At 39.3% G+C, this 18,498-nt stretch overlaps 1 protein-coding gene across 1 annotated transcript; it reads left to right on the top strand.

The window, feature by feature from the left end:
• Positions 1-4,743: 4,743 nt before the first annotated feature.
• C12H12orf54 (chromosome 12 C12orf54 homolog) lies at positions 4,744-18,424 on the top strand. Its single transcript, XM_057704174.1, has 7 exons — positions 4,744-4,808; positions 10,151-10,181; positions 10,683-10,721; positions 13,731-13,763; positions 15,833-15,857; positions 17,802-17,844; positions 18,283-18,424. The coding sequence occupies exons 1-7, from the start codon at positions 4,744-4,746 to the stop codon at positions 18,422-18,424; spliced, it is 378 nt and encodes a 125-aa protein (XP_057560157.1).
• Positions 18,425-18,498: the final 74 nt, after the last annotated feature.

Here is an 18,498-nt window from a genome sequence, read left to right as displayed (position 1 = left end):
TTCAGGGAGAAGAAAATGATACCAGATGGAAATGTGGATCTACATAAAGAAATTAAGGCACCAGAAATGATATTTACATGGATAATTATAAAAGGATTTTTATTCTTCTTAAATCCCCTTTAACAATAATTGACTATTTAATGCAAAGAATAATGTATTTGGGGGTTTATAATATATGACAACAATAGCACAAAAGCTGTCAGGGGATAAATGGAAATGTATTATTGTTAAGATTCTTATACTATACAAGTGATACAATATCACTTGAAGGTAGACTCTAGTGAGTTAAAGATATAAACTACAAGTCATAAAGCATCCCCTAAAGTAACAAAGAAAGAGTTATAACTAACAATCCAACAAAGGAGGTCAAAGGAAATCATAAAAAAAAAAAACTGTTCACAAAGACACAAAAAAAAAAAGGACAAAAATAACAAAAAATAGGTAAAACAAACACAAAACAAAGATTGAGATGACAGAGTTAAACACAAATGTTATCAAAATTACATCAAATATAAACCACATTTCCCAATTAAAGGGCAGAGATAACCAAATTAAGTTAAAGAAAAAAAGCAAGACCTACCTCCTAAAGTAATGGAGATAAAAGCAAAAATAAATAAGTGGGACCTAATGAAACTTCAAAGCTTTTGCACAGCATAGGAAACTATAAGCAAGACAAAAAGACAACCCTCAGAATGGTAGGAAATATTTGCAAACAAATCAGACAAATGATTAATCTCCAAAATATGTAAACAGTTCATGCAGCTCAATATTAAAAAAACAAACAACCCAATCAAAAACTGGGCAGAAGACCTAAATAGACATTTCTCCGAAGAAGACATACAGACAGCCAAGAGGCACATGAAAAGCTGCTCCAACATCACTAATTATTAGAGAAATGCAAATCAAAACTACAATGAGGTATCACTTCACACTGGTTAGAATGGGCATCATCAGAAAATCTACAAACAGTAAATACTGGAGATGGTGTGGAGAAAAGGAACCCTCTTGCACTGTTGGTGGGAATGTAAATTGATACAACTACTATGGAGAATAGTACAGAGGTTCCTTGAAAAATTACACAGAGTTACCATACCACCCAGCAATCCCACTCCTGGGCATATACCCCAGAGAACACCATAATTCAAAAAGACACATGCACCCCAATGTTCAATGCAGCACTATTTACAATAGCCAGGTCATGGAGGCAACCTAAATGTCCACCAACAGAGGAATGGATAAAGAAGATGTGGTACACATACACAATGGAATATTACTCAGCCATAAAAAGAAATGAAATTGGGACATTTGTAGAGACATGGATGGACCTAGAGACTGTCATACAGAGTGAAGTAAGTCAGAAAGAGAAAAGCAAATATCGTATATTAACACATATATGCGGAATATAGAAAAATGGTACAAATCAACCAGTTTGCAAGGCAGAAAGAGAGACACAGATGTAGAGAACAAACATATGGACACAAGTGGGGAAAGCAGGGGGGTTGGGGGTAATGAATTGGGAGATTTTGATTGCCATATATATGTTACTAATAAGAAAAAAATATCAAATTGTACACTTTAAATATATGCAGTTTATTGCATGTCAATTATATCTCAAAAAAGTTCAAAAAATGTTTTTAAATAAAAAAATAAAAATAATGCAAATGAACTTATTTACAAAACAGAAACAGACTTACAGACTTAGAAAATGAACTTATTGATTACTGGGGGGAAGGGTGGAGGGAATAGCTGGGGAGTTTGGAATTGACATGTACACACTGCTATATTTAAAATAGATAACGAACAAGGACCTACTGTATCATACAGGGAAATCTGCTCAACATTATGTAACAACCTAAATGGGAAAAGAATTTGAAAAAGAATAGATACATGTATATGTATAACTGAATCACTTTGCTGTACACCTGAAACTAAAACAACATTGTTAATCAAGTATACTCCAATATAAAAGTTAAAAAAAAATTTAGGGCTTCCTAGGTGGCGCAGTGGTTGAGAATCCGCCTGCCAATGCAGGGGACACGGGTTCGATCCCTGCTCCAGGAAGATCCCACATGCTGCAGAGCAACTAAGCCCGTGCACCACAACTATTGAGCCTGAGCTTTAGAGCCCATGAGCCACAACTATTGAGTCCATGTGCTGCAACTACTGAAGCCCACGCACCAAGAGCCCGTGCTCCACAACAAGAGAAGCCATGGAAATGAGGAGCCTGCACACCACAACGAAGAGTAGCCCCCCCTCACTGCAACTAAAACAAGAAAGCCCGCGCACAGCAAAAAAGACCCCACACAGCCAATAAAATAAATTTATTAAAAAAATTTAATGATCATTTAAGCTGCTGCAGGAAGATAATGGACCAATTAGAAGCTTTCAGCAGCAGTCCAAAAGATAAATGATATGGCTTGGCCTAGATGAGAGGTGATCAGATTCAAGATCTACTTTGAAGGTTCAGCCAATAGGAATTTCTGATGTGAGATAGAAGAGAGGACTTGATGATTCCAAGACTTCTGAATTAAGCAACTGGATAAATGGTGGCACTATATAATGTCGTGGTTTTCAAGTTGGGTACAATCAAGAATTCAGTTTTGGAGAGTGAAAGATTTGGGGTAGAGAGAAGTAGGACCTTGAGTTAGATTATGGTATGTATCTGGCCATAAAAGGATAAAAGTTCCTGTGGCGAGGGATAACGGAGGGAGTAGCTTAGACTTTCTGTGGAAACTGAGACAAATAGGGAGGTAGGTCATAATGGGAATGGCCCCAGTGGCCTCTTAGAGGGAGGGAGAGAGTAACCTCTAATCAGAGCCTCTTCTGGTGACCAAGTTTTTAAGCAGTTCATAATAGTAAGAAGGTGGTGTTCAGAGAAGGTCTATGGTGGTCTCACTAGCAGCATTTGAAACTCTAAAACTCCTTTCAAAACCAGGGATGGGTAGTGTATCTTCCCTTAAATACCGCTGAAGACAGGTGGAGGGGCAAACAAATGTCCATGCCCTTATCCATGAACTTACCATGGCCTTTTGCTACAGGGCTCCTACATTGTGAGTCCTCTTCATACTTCAGACCTCTCCTTCTGCATGTATTTCTGCAAGAGGGATAATCTGGATCTTTTCCACCACCACCTGGGCCGGCTGTGGGGAACTGGAAGGTACTATGTTAGGCCCTGTCTGCCTAAACACACCACACCACAAGTACTATTTTACCACAATCTCCTTCTGTTGGCACAGCACCTTTTCTGAGGCTGTTCTAGGGTTCCAGTTGCAGGGAGGAAGTAGGTCCTTGGTCCCTCTTGTTCTCAGGTTTCTACACCTACTGGAGGATTCTACATGTGCTATCACCAAAAAGCAGCAAGTCTCTCCCAGAGTTGCACACCTATATCTAATTTTTCTCTAATATTCACTTCCTACCTTCTTTTTTGGTACTATTATGCCTGTTTTTAATATCTATATATATAGATATCATTATCTTTTTTCCTGCAGAAAACTGTTTTCATTCCCTCTAAAACTTTACAGCCACAATAATTCATCAATCTTTGCTGATCTTTCAAGTCAAAGACTTTTGGAATTTAAAACAAAACCATTTCTCTCAAGGACTTAGTTCCTGAAATCAAAAGCCAAACTTTCTAGACCCTGTTTTGAAATTCAAAATAAAAAATGGATTCTTCTTCTGGGCTCATTCCTACTGTCTCAAAAGTACTGAATGTCTAGGCAATAGGTGGAGGTCAACGATGCAACAAAATTCCCAGAAATTAAAATTAAAATTTCACAATATTATCTCATTATTTTATCAATATCATTTGGATCAAATGAAGCCTGGGCTGAGGGTGGGAGGAGCCAGCTGTCTCAGATCTATGAGGTCACAGCTGAGGTCACAGAAGAGTTGAAAAGGGCTAGGTAGATAGGAGTGCACATGAAATGAGGCTGTTGTGAGATGGGGCTCAAGAAGGAGAAATTCTAGGGGGGTAGGGGTGGGGAGAAGAGTGATCTGGGGAGCCCAGTTGGGTAAGTTTCTGGATATAATTGGCCTAGTTCCTGACTAGAGTTTAGAGATAGGGAAGGATGGGAGAGCGGAACTGGGAAGCAACGTCTCAATGGAGGATTTAACTCTGTCTGGGTCACTGATTTGATCTCTCAGCCCCATGTGTTTTTGACAGTATCAGCTGTGGAGTTTCGCTCTTTCCTACAAAGCACTTGAAGGCTGGAGCTGACAGACCTCCAGCCTGTAGTGCTACCCTTAGTTGACCATGAAGATTCTGGCTGTGAAGCAGGATGGGATCGGGGAATTTTCCAGTCTTGATTTCCTTATATTACTACTTCCTATCCTTGCCTTAGAGCCCACCTTCACCTCAAGGAGCCTCTGGCCAACTCTCTACCCCAATCCCAGACCGCTAGTATTTTTTCACTTAGTTTCTCTTTTACTTTTTCCACCCACCTTCTCACTGGAATTTCTGTCCTTACTGAAAAAAGATGACAGGGAGACTTTACCTGGGCAAACACTTCCTTCCTCTCACCCTTTTTTCCTTTACACATATGTACACACACACACACACAGACCCATTGAAAACAGAGATACTTCCTGAACTCCTGAGGCATCCATTCTGGTAGTTCTCCAACAGGTAAGTGCTTCTCTTTTCACCATCCACCTGCCCTCTTCCCCTATTCGTTTATGCTTCCCCAGGACGTGGAGCTACCTCCATCTTCAGCTCCAGAGTCTCTGGTTTCTGTTCAATGACAAATGGCACAGCATGCCTTCCAGGATCAAGAACAAAAGGCAGGAAGGACCTCCAGGCAGCACACAAGGTAAGTGGGGCTAATGATGACCTTCAAAAGTCCTTACATTGGATATTCTCTGTGGGAGAAGAAACAGGGTCCCCTGTCTTCCGTCCTTCCTCTGGCTGCACCTATTTCCTTGTTGGGGAAGGTTGGGACTTTCATGTGTCCCCTCTCCTCTCTACCTCCTTAATGGACAGAACAAAAGCAAATCTTTGTCATTCTATTTAGAGAGTGGGCATCAATCTGAAATTACACTAGGAGTTAGTTGTGTATAAAACCAAGGGATATTTATTTATCCCAAGGCCAACTTTCTCTAAGAATCCTTACATTCTCTACAATGTAAGTCAAGGCCAGGTGCCCCAAACCATGCTTTCCTTGCCCTGGGGTGGAGAGAAGGGCCAGAATCTGCTTCTTGAGACCAAATATGAGACCCAGGCAATATTATCCATAGAATCATAAAAAAAAAATGATAGGCTTGCTGTGAACTTATGGGTCAGGAAAACTTCAGAAAAGGAAGTGAGCTCAAGCTTTTGAAGTATGCAGGAAATATTCTAAGAGTTTATAGGAATTCAGGGAGAAAGAGAGTTAAAAGTGCCTTCTAGGGTTTCTAGGCTGCATATCTTATAAATGTGCTCATAATGGAGTAACTAGGCCTCAAGTCTGAGAGCCAGTGAGGAATTGAGAAGCCTGAAACTTGGAGGAAGACAGAAACCAGTTCTAAGAATATGAATTCTCTTCTGGACAACTACAGAACTATGAGGAGAAAACAGTAAGTAGATACTGGAGTCTCTGAGAGTTCTATATGGGAAAGTGCATAAACGACACCAATTTGGATGCCTTTTATTTCCTATTGTTGCCTAATTGCTCTGGTTAGGATTTCAGTATCCTGTCGAATAGGAAGGTGAGGGTGACATTCTCTGTCTTTTCCTAACCCTAGAGGAAAAGCTTTCAGCTTTTCATCATTGAGTAGGATGTTGTCTGTGGGCTTGTCATATATGGCCTTTATTATAGTGAGGTAAATTTCTTCTATACCAAATTGTTGAGAGTTTTTATCTTGAATGGATATTAAATTTTATCAAACTATTTTTCTGCATCTATTTAGAACATAAATGATTTTCATCCTTCATTCTGTTAATGTGGTGTATCACATTCATTGATTTGCATTTGTAGAATCATCCTTGCATCCCAGGGATATATCCCACTTGATCATGATATATGATCCTTTCAATACACTGCTAAATTCAGGTTGCTAGTATTTAGTTGAGGATCTTTGCATCTATGTTCATCAGGAATATTGGCCTGTAATTTCTTTTCTTACAGCATCCTTATCTGGATTTGGTATGAGAGCACTGTTGGCCTCATAAAGTGAGTTTGAGAGTGTACATTCCTCTTCAATTTTTTGGAAGCATTTGAGGATTGGTGGTAATTCTTCAAATGTTTGGTAGAATTCACCTGTGAAGCCATCTCGTTCTTAGCTTTTCTTCATAGGGAGGTTTTTGATTACTGATTTAATCTCTTTATTCATTATTAGTCTGTTCAGATTTTCTATTTCTTCATGATTCAGTCTTAGTAGGTTATATATTTCTAGAAATTTATCCATTTCTTCTAAGATATCCAATTTTTTGGCATATAAGTATTCACAGTAGTCTTTTACAATCTTTGTTTTCTTGTGGTATCAGCTGTGATACCTTATTTTTAATTTATATTTTTATTTAAGTCCTTCTTTTTCCTTGACATATTAGTTGGTCAGGAGTGTGTTCTTTAATTTCCACATGTTGTTGAATTTTAAGAATTTCCTCCTGTTATTGATTTCCAGTTTAATACCATTGTGGTAGGAAAAGATACACAATATCAATCTTTTTAAGTTTGCTCTGGAGAATGTTCTGCATGTGCTTGAGAAGAATGTATATCTTGCTGCTGTGGGATGCAATGTTTTGTATATGTCTGTTAGATCCATTTTGTCTATAATGCTATTCAAGTCTTATTTCCTTCATAACTCTGCCTGTATGATCTGCTCATTATTGAAAATGGGGTATTGAGATCTGCTCTTATTATCATTGTTTTCTGTTTCTCCCTTCAGTTCTGCTTATATATGCTCTGTATAATTAGGTGATTCAATGTTGGGTGCATATATATTTACAATTGTCATGTCATCTTGATGAACTGACTCCTTTCATTATATAATGACCTTTTTTGTCTCATATGACAGTTTACAGTTTTTGACTGAAAATCTGTTTTGTCTGATATAAATATAGCTAGTCCTGCTCTCTTTTGTTTACCATTTGCATGGAATATCTTTTTCCATCCCTTTACTTTCAGCCTATGTGTGTCCCTAAAGTTAAAAGTCTTGTAGATAGCATATAGTTGGATTGTTTTAATCCATTTAGCCCCTCTATTTGATTGGAGAATTTAGTCTATTTATATTTAATAATTATTAATATGTAACTATCAATAATTACCATTACCATGTTGTTGTATTCTATTTTGTAGCTCCTTTGTTCCTTTCTTCCTGTCTTCTTTTGTGATTTGTTGAAATTTTGTAACACTATGCTTTAATTCCTTTTTATCTTTTGTGTATCTACCAGAGGTTTATGGTTACAATGAGGCTTACACAAAACATCCTGTAGTATGTCTTTTTTAAGCTGATAACAACTGCGGCTGCATACGAAAACTCTAAATTTTTACACCCCTCCCTTACATTTTATGTTACTTATGTCACTATTTACACCTTTTTATAATGTGTATTCACTAAAAAGTTATTGTAACTATTGTTACTTTTAATACTTTTTATTTTAACTTTTTTTTAGCTCTTTATTGGAATATAATTGCTTTACACTGTTGTGCCAGTTTTTGCTGTACAACACAGTGAATCAGCTGTATTTATACATATATCCCCATATCCCCTCCCTCCCCCGACTCCTTCCCACCTTCCCTATCCCACCCCTCTAAGTCATCACTCATCATCAAGTTGATCGCCCTGTGATATGCAGCAGCTTCCCACCAGCTATTTATTTTACATTTGGTAGTACGTATATGTCAATGCTACTCTCTCACTTGGTCCCAGCTTCCACTTTGCCCCCCACTCTGTGTGCTCAAGTCCATTCTCTACATCTGCATCTTTATTCTTGCCCTGTCACTGGGTTCATCAGTACCATTTTTTTTAAATTCCATGTATGTGAGTTAGCACATGGTATTTGTTTTTCTCTTTCTGGCTTACTTCACTCTGTATGACAGACTCTAGGTCCACATTTGCTTTTTTGATATTGAGCTGCATGAGCTGCTTGTATATTTTGGAGACTAATCTTTTGTCACTTGCTTCATTGGCAAATATTTTCTCCCACTCTGAGGGTTGTCTTTCACTTTTATACTAGCATTAAAAGTGATTTAAGCAGCACCCTACATAATTCTGAATTTGACTATATACCTGCCTTTTCCAGTGAGATTTATGCTTACTTGTTTTCATTCTTCTGTTTAACATCCTTTCAACTTGAAGAACTCCCTTTAGCATTTGTTGCATGCCAAGTCCAGTGATGAGGAAAATTTTATTTGTCTGGGAAAGTCTTTATCTCCACTTTATTTCTGAAGAATAACTTTGCCAGGTAAAGTATTCTTGGTTAGCAGGTTTTCTCTTTTGATACTCTAATTATATCATCCTACTGCCCCCTGGCCTATAAGGTGTCTGCTGAAAAGTCCCCTGATAGTCTTTTGGGACTTTTTCTTGCTGCTTTCCAAATTCTACTTGTCTTTAGACAGTTTGATTATAATGTCTCAGTGAAGATTTCTTGATGTTCAGCCTCCTGGGAATTTTTGAGCATCGTGGATGTAGATGTTAATTTCCCTCCCCAGATTTGGGGATTTTTCTGTTTTTTATTTCATTAAATAAGCTTTCTACCCTTTTGCTTTCCCTGTTCCTTCTGGGGCTCTCAAAATGTCCATATTATGTCATTTGATGGTGTCCCATAAGTCACATAGGCATTCTGCACTCTTCTGCACTCTTCTTTTTCTTTTTACTCCTCTGAATTTCAAATTATTTGTCTTCAATTCAATCATTCTCTCTTGTGTTTGATCAAGTCTGCTACTGAAGCTCTCTACTGAATTTTTCAGCACAGTCATTGCATTCTTCAGCTCCAGAATTTCTGTTTGGTTCTTTTTTATAGTTTTTATTTCTTTGTTGAACTTCTCATGTGCTATTTTCCTGATTTCCATTAGCTGTCCATATTCTCTTGTGACTTACCATGATTCTTGAATATAACTCTATGGAATTGTTTGTTATGCATCTCATAAATCTCCATTGCTTTGAGATCCTTCACTGGAGCTTTATTTTGTTCCTTTGGTGGTAGTATGTTTCCTTCATTCTCCATGTTCCTTGAATTCTTGCATTGCAGTCTTTTTACTTGAAGAAGCAGTTCCCTCTTTCAGTCTTTACTGACTGGCTTCACAAGTGAAAGATTTTCACCAATCAGCCCAGCTAAAGATTTTGGGGGTCTTTCCTATGGGTGCACTCACCTCTATCTTCTTGTTCCCTCTTAAGCAGTGTTTGGGACTTTGTGCCTTCTCTTAGTCCCACAAAGTCAGTCTGGGTGCTGAGAGCCTCTTGTTTATTTTCCCTGGAACATTCAAGATTACGGTCCTTCCCCCATTTCCACAGTTATGCCAACTGCTGATAATCTACATGCTATCTGAGGAGGTTTTCAATTGCCATCTGCAGAGGTTTACATGCACCATCTCGGGTTGTATGTGAAGTACTGGGGCATGTGTCAGTCATTTGAGGGAGGTACCTACAAGTGAGGAGTCCCATGGTGTTCATGGGTAACCCTCTTGGTGGAGTCCACAAGCCAGCCAGTAGGATCTGCAACTGGTTTTTGAGATCCATGTGGTAGATGCCATGAGTGCGCACGCCTTTTCTCTGTTCCCAGCTCCCCCACCTGTTCAGCTGTGCCAGTCACCTCAGTGAACTGGGTGGGGTGAGGCAGAAGTGGGCCTTTTGGTCAATGTCTTATAAGCCTGGGAAATCAGAGTGCTCATTCCACTCTCACTTTCCCCCATAGGAGGAATCACAGGCTGAGAGGGTCCCTACTGGCACTAAGCTATGCTGCCTTTGGGGAGGAGTGACATGGGTAAAGTGAAACTGTTTTTCTTACCCTCTTCAATGCATCTATTCGTGGATTTTTTTTTTTTTTTTCTGCTTGAATGAGGTGCTGGACTCTCTCCACTGGACTCCTGATTTCCCAAAAGGTATTTCCATCCGTGGATGGCTGTCAAAATTGATGTTTCTGTTGGAGACATGAGGGCTATAATCTCCTCTTCTGCCACCTTGCTGATGTCACCTACCCAGTGTCTCATCATATTTATATCACCTTTTTCCCCAGAAAATCCTTTGAAGACACAATGAGACCAAAGGTGGGTGAGACTTCCAAATACACTGGTTCCTTTGGGAATCATGATTTCTGGGGAAAGCAGAGGTGAAAAGGCTGTGGCCAGGAGATAGGAAAAGTGCCTAACAAGAACCATATCCTGGAAGACTTGGGCATTGTAGCTCGGAATGCTCTTGACCAGCTGGTGGGTCACTGTCTACCAAGATTAGGTAACATCTTCAATGCCACGACTGCACTAGATGACTCCAGGAGCAGGCAGGCTATGTATGTGGGTATCAATAAGGTGAGTAAACATATGAGTCTGTTTATATTTGTCACCCACTGGCTAGATCAAAAGATGACAGGGGATATGAGCTGAAAATGACTCAGTAGGGCTGAAGGAAACTTTGGGCTGCCTAACAGATGGCATGACTACAAGTGTCCATTACAATTCCAAAAAAATTCTTGTATCTGTTTCATGATGTGTCAGTTCAGATTCTGGGAGAGTTAGGGTAATGTTCCCAAGATCTGTATCTTATTTCAACAGGAAATACAGCTAACCATCACTGAAACCCTGTGGGACCAGGTAAGTACAGAGGAGTCATCTTTGACAGCATGGTGAGAGATGGGAGAAAAGGAGAGAGGGCTTAAGAAAGGAGAAAATTTCCTTCTTTCCCCTTGAGTAATTTGCTGATTGATGGTGAAGAATTACCATGCTCCCTCCCATCTTGTCGTATTACTCAACCAGTCCCAAATCCTCAGACATTCCTTCTGTCTGTGCATCTCAGTAGCTATTCTCAACATCCACTTGTTCATCAGATAAGCCCTTTCAAATATTTTTTCTTGGCCAGCACTGTATAAGCACTGTATAATGAATAATTTAAATCTCATTCACTAACTTTAAGTACTTGCCCTAAAAAACCATATATTTTAACTCTCAGATGAGAAGAAGACAATGTTACCATTTTGTTATGAAAATTAAAGATCCTAACTCCATTTCTGATCAGAAAAAAAGCTGTTTTACCTCTGGAGCCATTCAAATTATCTGACAAATTGTCTGACTATGGCCTTTGATTCCCAAGTCATAAAAAATAAGGATTTGGCCCCTCCAAAAAATTAGCTTTAAAATTAGCCTCTCAAAAATAAGTGAATTGACCTGAAGATAGAGGTGTTTAATGTTATTCATCTGAATAAAAATTGACTCCATAAAATGACTAATTTTTGTAAAATTACTAGTGAGCTTTGTTTCTGAGGGTAACATGCCAATTGTTTCTGGAGTTCTTGTGTGGAACATGATTAAAACCTTGTCATTACCACAAAAGACGAATGTCTTCTCCCATTGACTATGGATAGAAGGTCAAGACATTAAAAGACATAAAATTTGCTAAGAAATTAGATCACTCAGATCTAATTTCAACATAATTTCAATAGATGGGACATCATTCTGCTTTGCATTATTTATAATGATAAATTGCTTTCTTACTAAATTGCTCTGTTACTGAATTTCTTTAGAGTATTTTAATAAAGATCCTGAAAAAGCACAAATGCCAGATTCACTCTGTGGCATCAGAGGTTGCCAAAAAAGATTTTTTTAATGCTTCTAAGTGTTCTATATATTCTCAAATTTATTGACAGTAATTTAAATGAGAATAATGGTAACAGTAGTAAAGTATTCATGGACCTTTCCTGTTCTTTAATTTATTATATTTGAGGGACTCAGACCTGTTATTGGAGAGTTATAAAGTGTTAAAAAGAAAGTAAAAGAACGTGAGTTCGGATGTAAAGAACTGCCCTCTTTGTGGTTATGAAAAAGATAATATTTTAATTTCATCTCAAAGAAACTAGATTAAATCATTAAAATTGTTTTAAAGAGATCTAGTCAAAAAATACCTTCCTTTATAGAAGACAGATAAATCATATGTTTGATAATGAATGAAACTGTTGAATCCTATCAAAAGAGTGTTTTGGGTTCTGAAAACTATGAGTTGAGAAAGAAACAAAGGTTTTGTTAGTTCACCCATGGGAATTTGTCGCCTTCAATCTTCTAACTGAAGAAGTGCCATGAGCAGTTAGTCTCAGAATCCACATGATTAAGCCATGCTTTTTGAAACTGCTGTGAAATACACTTATATTTAATGAATATGAAAGTAAATTCTTTTAATTCTATAAAAATGGATGTCTTTTTCACTTTGATGAAATTTCCAAGTTTTCCTAGGAATGGAAAAATGACAACCAAGGTGACCAATTTTCAAACATGAAAATGTGAGATTTCACTTTATATTTGAATGGGTTCTCAGTGCAGAAGCTAATTATGCCCATAGATAGCCAGAGCAAACTGCTGTGAACTTTCACAGAACACAGATATTCACTTGGAGTTTCTGAGATCCTCCCCAAAATATCAGCTACTTCAGCTTCCCAATCTTGACATTCTAGTTGCATGTATGTTTAAACTGATACAGAAATGAGAATTAGAGGACAAGTGATTACTTCTGAACCTATGATATCAACTGTCCATATGAAGCAAAGCAGGAAAAGACTTTGTTAAATCAAAGATTATGAATTTTTAAAATTTTTTAAAAAAATAAGTGAAAGTCTCCATAGCTTCTCCTGCATGCCCCCATTGAACATTATGTGAAATGAGTAATGTGATCATTCTTTCATTCCCTATGACTTTTAATGACTTTTCCCATAAGTTTCACAGAAAGAAATAATCTCAATTAAAATGTTGTATTATATTAACTAATGTTCTTATACTTATGTATTACTAAAGAGTGAATTGCTTATGTAAGGGTCAGAAAACCATCTTATTGGGAACCAGTACATAATTGGATACCTATGACATAATAAAGGATGAGTATGATATAACAAAGAGTGAACACAGGGTTGCTGAGAGGCAGTAAGTTGATAACCGGCACAGCCCACCCCACTGACAGTCAGCTTCCATATGCACCCTTATAAGCATGTTGAAACTCCTGATATCAACAAAAACAACTCTATATTTCCACCAAATAAGATACAACTATCCATCTTAAAGTGCTCATCCTTTCCCCCAAATGAAGAAACTCAGGCTACCAACAGCCATTGTATCCATCAATGTCTGGGTGAGAACATAGGTACATATTTTTACAAGAAACTGCCACAGCTTTTTCCTAAGTGATCATACAATTCTGTACTCCTTCCAACAATGTATGAGAGTTCCAGCTGCTCTACATATTCACCAACATTCGTTGTTGTCTTCCTGTGTATTATAATCTAAATACAAATGTGTTAACTTTTACAGCTATGCTTAGCTTCAGAACAAGGATCAATGAAATGAAATGCAATAAAATAGTGGGTTTCATTTACATTCCTTTCACAACTCAGCCCTCTTTAAATAAATTCCTGTATTTCATCCATTTACCATATGGAGAAATGGTGGCCCAGAAATATGTGTAGAAGGGAAGTCAATGGGATTTACTGCTTAGAGCCAGGAAGCCATAGTCTCTTAGCATTCATACTCTACAGCCTAATAACAACTGGGAGATTCTCTATATAAAATCCCTTTATAATAAAGTCTATAACCTTAATTTTTCCATAATTTCTTGTCTCCTGTCAGGTGCTAACGGCTTTTAGGGATATACAGAAGGAGGTGAGATTAAATTTACATTCTCTAAATTCCCTGCCCACATCACTTCCCTTGCTCCTGTCTTCCCCATACCCTACAGTACTGTTGACTCTGATCAAGGTTTTGGTATCATTTCTTTATCTAGGGATTTCTCCCTCAAAAGAGTAGCACTGATTTGTCAGTTCAGGAAGTAAGGCAAGAAGATACCTAATAACTGCCTTGTGAAAATATGATAATAGAGAAAATTGTATCTATCAGAACTACTCTCAGCAAGAATACTCTTAGGTAGTTACATGAAACACTGATAAGTGACTGAGTTGGGAGGAGCCCAAATGACATAGTAAATTGCCTGATTAGGAGAGTGTGTTCATTAATTACAGGGTAGTACAAATTAGAGTCCAGAGCTAAACTGTGCTCTGCAACAATCCTCCTCTTCTGCTCTTCTTCCATGTAGATTTCAGTCTTTTTTCTATACAAACACTGATCAAATATTTTAAAATATAGTCAAACATGCAGTATATTATTGGGCCTGCCCCAGACACTGAGTTATTACACTTGCTTGCTTAAGGTGTTGATATGCCTCGGTCCTACCAAGCCTGCAGTCCCACCTTAATTTTTTGCTGTCAGAGTGGAAAACAACAGGCATTACCTACACAATTACTTATCAACAGACTATTTACGTAGGCAAACATGTATCTTGGGACAAGTATTAATATTATAAAACCAGGGCAACTGGGAAACTTGTGTACAGATTTCTTAACTTTTGCTCCTCTGAATAAAAACATAATTTCATTAAAATTAGAATCTAAAAATAATACGAGCCTTCTGTGGTCTTAGAAAAAAATAGCTCTCTTTTTTTGGTTGGGGAAAAGTGATGGGCAAAGGGATTGAGAAAGACATGTAAAGAAATTTCCTCTATTTCACTATTTGGATCACTCTTAGCCTTTGAACTAAGCCCTTTTTTTCTGTAGTCTAAGAAGCCATGTCACTGTATCCTGCTGCTGCATCTGGGACTTACTCTAGGAAAAAAATACAGCAGCCTTTGTCTCCATCTGGCTGTGGGTAAAAGGGAGTAGAGATCGGAAGCTTGATATTTTCACCAAGTATTCCTTGGGGTCAGGGCGCCTCCACTCTACCCAGAACTTTAGTCTCCTGAAGCCTAAGTGTCCCCCCAAGCAGGACTTGAGGTAGTGAGAGGAGGAGGCTTGTCCAAGAGTGGGACTTGTATGTGTTGATTTCCGTCCTCTCAGGGACCACAAACAAAGTTAAAAGTTCCACCTTACATCCTCTGTGCTGGAGCTCTCTCCTAGTTCTAGTGCTTCTTCATGGGTTCATCAGACAGTATCCCTGCCCTCACAGATCACCCGAGCTGGTGCAGACTGTTATGTCAGTCTGACAGACACCCTAGTCACAAACATATTATAAGGCAATTTTTGTACTTAAATACTGAGAGAAGAAAGTCAAGCAAAAGACAGCTGGGAGAGATAGAATCAGAAAGTATCTTCTTTCTGCTTAGGCAAATGTTAAGACCCTGCCCTGGAGCACTGTTTTGCAGAAATGCCATCTAGTGGGCTCCTTGGAGCTCAGGGGGCCCAAAGTATATATCAGCAGCAGCTATTTACTCTGGTATGAGTAAAAGGGGATTTTTTAAAGCGCCTTCACTGATACTGAAAGGTTCACCTCACAGAACCAGTGCATACTCAGTGATGAGAGGCCATGAAAGGGAAAGCACAGAAAGGCCAGAAAGAATAAAAGAGGAGAGGTCATTGCATGAGTGATTATGACTGTAGGTGATGAATTGTGTATCTCTCACCCCTAAAGAGGCCACAGCTTGTCCTATTTATTTATTCATTACTCAGCAAACATTTATCGAGAATATGCTATATGCAGTGCATTATGTGAAGTGGTTTTCTGTGAGGGATATAAAAACAGCACAAACTCTTTCAGGAAACTGAGAATTTAACTCCATTCCCAAGAAGTCTATGAGTCTCACACAGACATCCCTACATTTGATAAAGTCTATAGTGGGTACACTGAGGAGGAGACTGGCCCCTGAGGCTCTGACTTACCTCTGAACTCTCATCATTTTTCAGCTGCAGGAAGATGCTCGGACTCGAGGTACAAGAGCAGCATTTCAAGGTTTGGATAAACCAAGAGTGGTGGGAGGGAATAAGGAGTTTATACCAAAGTGTTAACATGGAAGCTTCCATTTGGCTGAAAGCTGGAGTTCGGGCCCTGCTAGTTTCCCCTCTGTCCAGTCCAGTTATCTGGACAGCGACAGCAAGATCCCTTTCTCCCTTGGAACGGCTGTTGAGGGCCTGAGGATGCTCTCAGCCCTCAGTCAGATATGGCACTTGTCAGTAGAGGAGAGACAACAATCAGAGGTGAGCAGCTTCCCAGCTCTGTGTTTAGGGTTTAGCAGGGCGGGTATAGGGAGGGACTGAAGAGTAGGGAGGTCAAAATGGAATGATTATTCAGGGTGGACAAGTTATAGTTCCCAGATGACCAGATGCATATTATTTAAGCTCTTTATTGGAGTATAATTGCTTTACACTGTTGGGCCAGCTTCTGCTGTACAACAAAGTGAGTCAGCTGTATTTATACATATATCCCCATATCCCCTCCCTCCCATCCTCCCTATCCCACCCCTCTTAAGTCATCACCCATCATCTAGTTGATCTCCCTGTGTTTTGCAGCAGCTTCCCACTAGCTATCTATTTTACATTTGGTAGTGTATATATGTCAATGCTACTCTCTCACTTTCATCCCAGCTTCCCCTTTGCCCCCCACCCCATGTCCTCAAGTCCATTCTCTACATATGCACAGATGCATATATTAATGTTTCAGGAAAATACTCAAACATCCAGGAGCCTAGAGTTATAGCATAAAAGCTGTATTTAGAGCTCCTTCCTTAGCAAGAAGGAACTTATAAATGAGGGCTTTTCAAACTTTTGCTATATACAAATTGCCCAGGTACCTGATTCAATAGGTCCAGGGCAGGCCTGAGACTTTGAGATTCTTTATTACTAAGAGGCTTCCATGTGATGGTAGAGCTGCTGGTTCAGCGATCAGACTTCAAGTATCAAGACTATAAATGACTGAGCTCATTGAAATATCCTCTAATGTCAGAATGAAATAAGACTTAATTCAGGGACTTCCAAGTCCCATGGAATGATTGAGGAGACCTCAGATATGGGTGCAGGAATTAGAGACAGGAGGAAATCAAATGGAGATTCTGAGTAGCTTAGGGGGCCTCTCTGGGAATTTGTATTACTAGATGCTTTTCTAGCTCTTTACAAAATGGAGCTCTTAAGAAGAGTCTGAACCTTCTTGGGGCTCTTTAAATATACTCAGTCCAGATAGAACAGCCTCTAATTTTTCTCCAAGCCTGGTCAATTACTTCCCTTCCAGAAAGATAAGGAAATATGGCCAAGCAGAATCCATCCTGAAGTACAGGCGAAACCGCTCTTAGCTGCTAATCCCTAAAGGTCAACAGGTCAAAAAAAAAGTCAAGCTTATTTTAGCTTGAAGGAGGCTCTCCTTTATTCAAGGAAGGCTGATTTCCAAATAGGTCACTGCAGGGCCCTGGAACACCTGCTTGATGTAAAACCATGGATTTAGGATCTTAACTGCTGTTGCTGCTTTTCTGCTTCCTGTGGATGGGTGGGGAATTCAGAACAAGATGAGGAGAATTCATCTTGTTTTATCTGTTTTCTATACCAAAAAAGAAAAAAAAAGAGAAGAAGAAAAAAAAAGGACAAGGACCTATTCTAGTATCAATGCCTTAGGACTGAGGCATTTGGCTAACTCCTAATGCCCAGCACTGGTTAAACAGGGTTCTGGTGGCCACGATTCGATTCACCTTGTAAGTGACTAGATGTCTGGTGCCACATTCTGCAACTGCCTGACAGGCCTATAGGTCTTTAGCTTCCCTGCAAGTTCTGGCCTCTCCCACCTTGACTGGCTATACTCCAAACTAAGGATGTGAGCAGGGCTCAGGGCTCTTAGGGAGACACTTCCAGACCCCTGTAATGTAATGATTCCTTCCCGTGTCCCACTCAGGGATGAGCTCCACGATACCCACATCATCTGCATCCAGGACTGGGTAAGTGGCCCTCTTTTGATAGTCCCCAAGGGAGATGGCATCCACCATATGCCATCTGACTGGTAATCTCATTTTACGTAAATCTTAAATGTAATTATTGTAAATCTTTACACATGAGGAGCACTTTTGATTGGTCAAAACCATATTGGATCAATGGTTTTACTCTAATATTCCTCTGAGGCAAACATGAGGAATTTCCCTGACTTTCCTGATGAAAACATAGGCTCTGATAAGATACAACGTCTCCTAACGCCCAATAAGGGCTCCTTCCTATAGGACACACGATCATCAGGGAATTGCAATTCCCAGAGCCAGTGATGCCCATTCCTGGTAGAGTCTGACAACAAAATCCTTAAGGAAGTGGAGGCCAGGGAGGGGGGCCCCAGGGATGGGACCTCTCTCCTTCATACACTCACAACCTCCTCTTATTTGGTACAGAAGCGTCAAGACTTCGGATGCTGGGATGACCCCAAAGTTGGTAAGACTGCTGCCAAGCACTAACGAGCAGCTGTCAGGGATCCAGGCCCATAACCTGAGAAGCCAGTTTTCTGGTCACTCAGCTTGCTACCCTAGACCCTAACCCTACAATCAAGAAAGAAGACCACCTTCGCTTCTGCGAGGTATTTCACCCAGATGGCCTTCCCCCTGAGCTCC

The sequence above is a fragment of the Hippopotamus amphibius genome, chromosome 12, assembly GCF_030028045.1.
Source record: "Hippopotamus amphibius kiboko isolate mHipAmp2 chromosome 12, mHipAmp2.hap2, whole genome shotgun sequence".
NCBI lineage: Eukaryota > Metazoa > Chordata > Mammalia > Artiodactyla > Hippopotamidae > Hippopotamus > Hippopotamus amphibius.
Note: the sequence above shows the minus strand (reverse complement) of the source record. Positions and strands in the feature narration are given on the sequence as shown.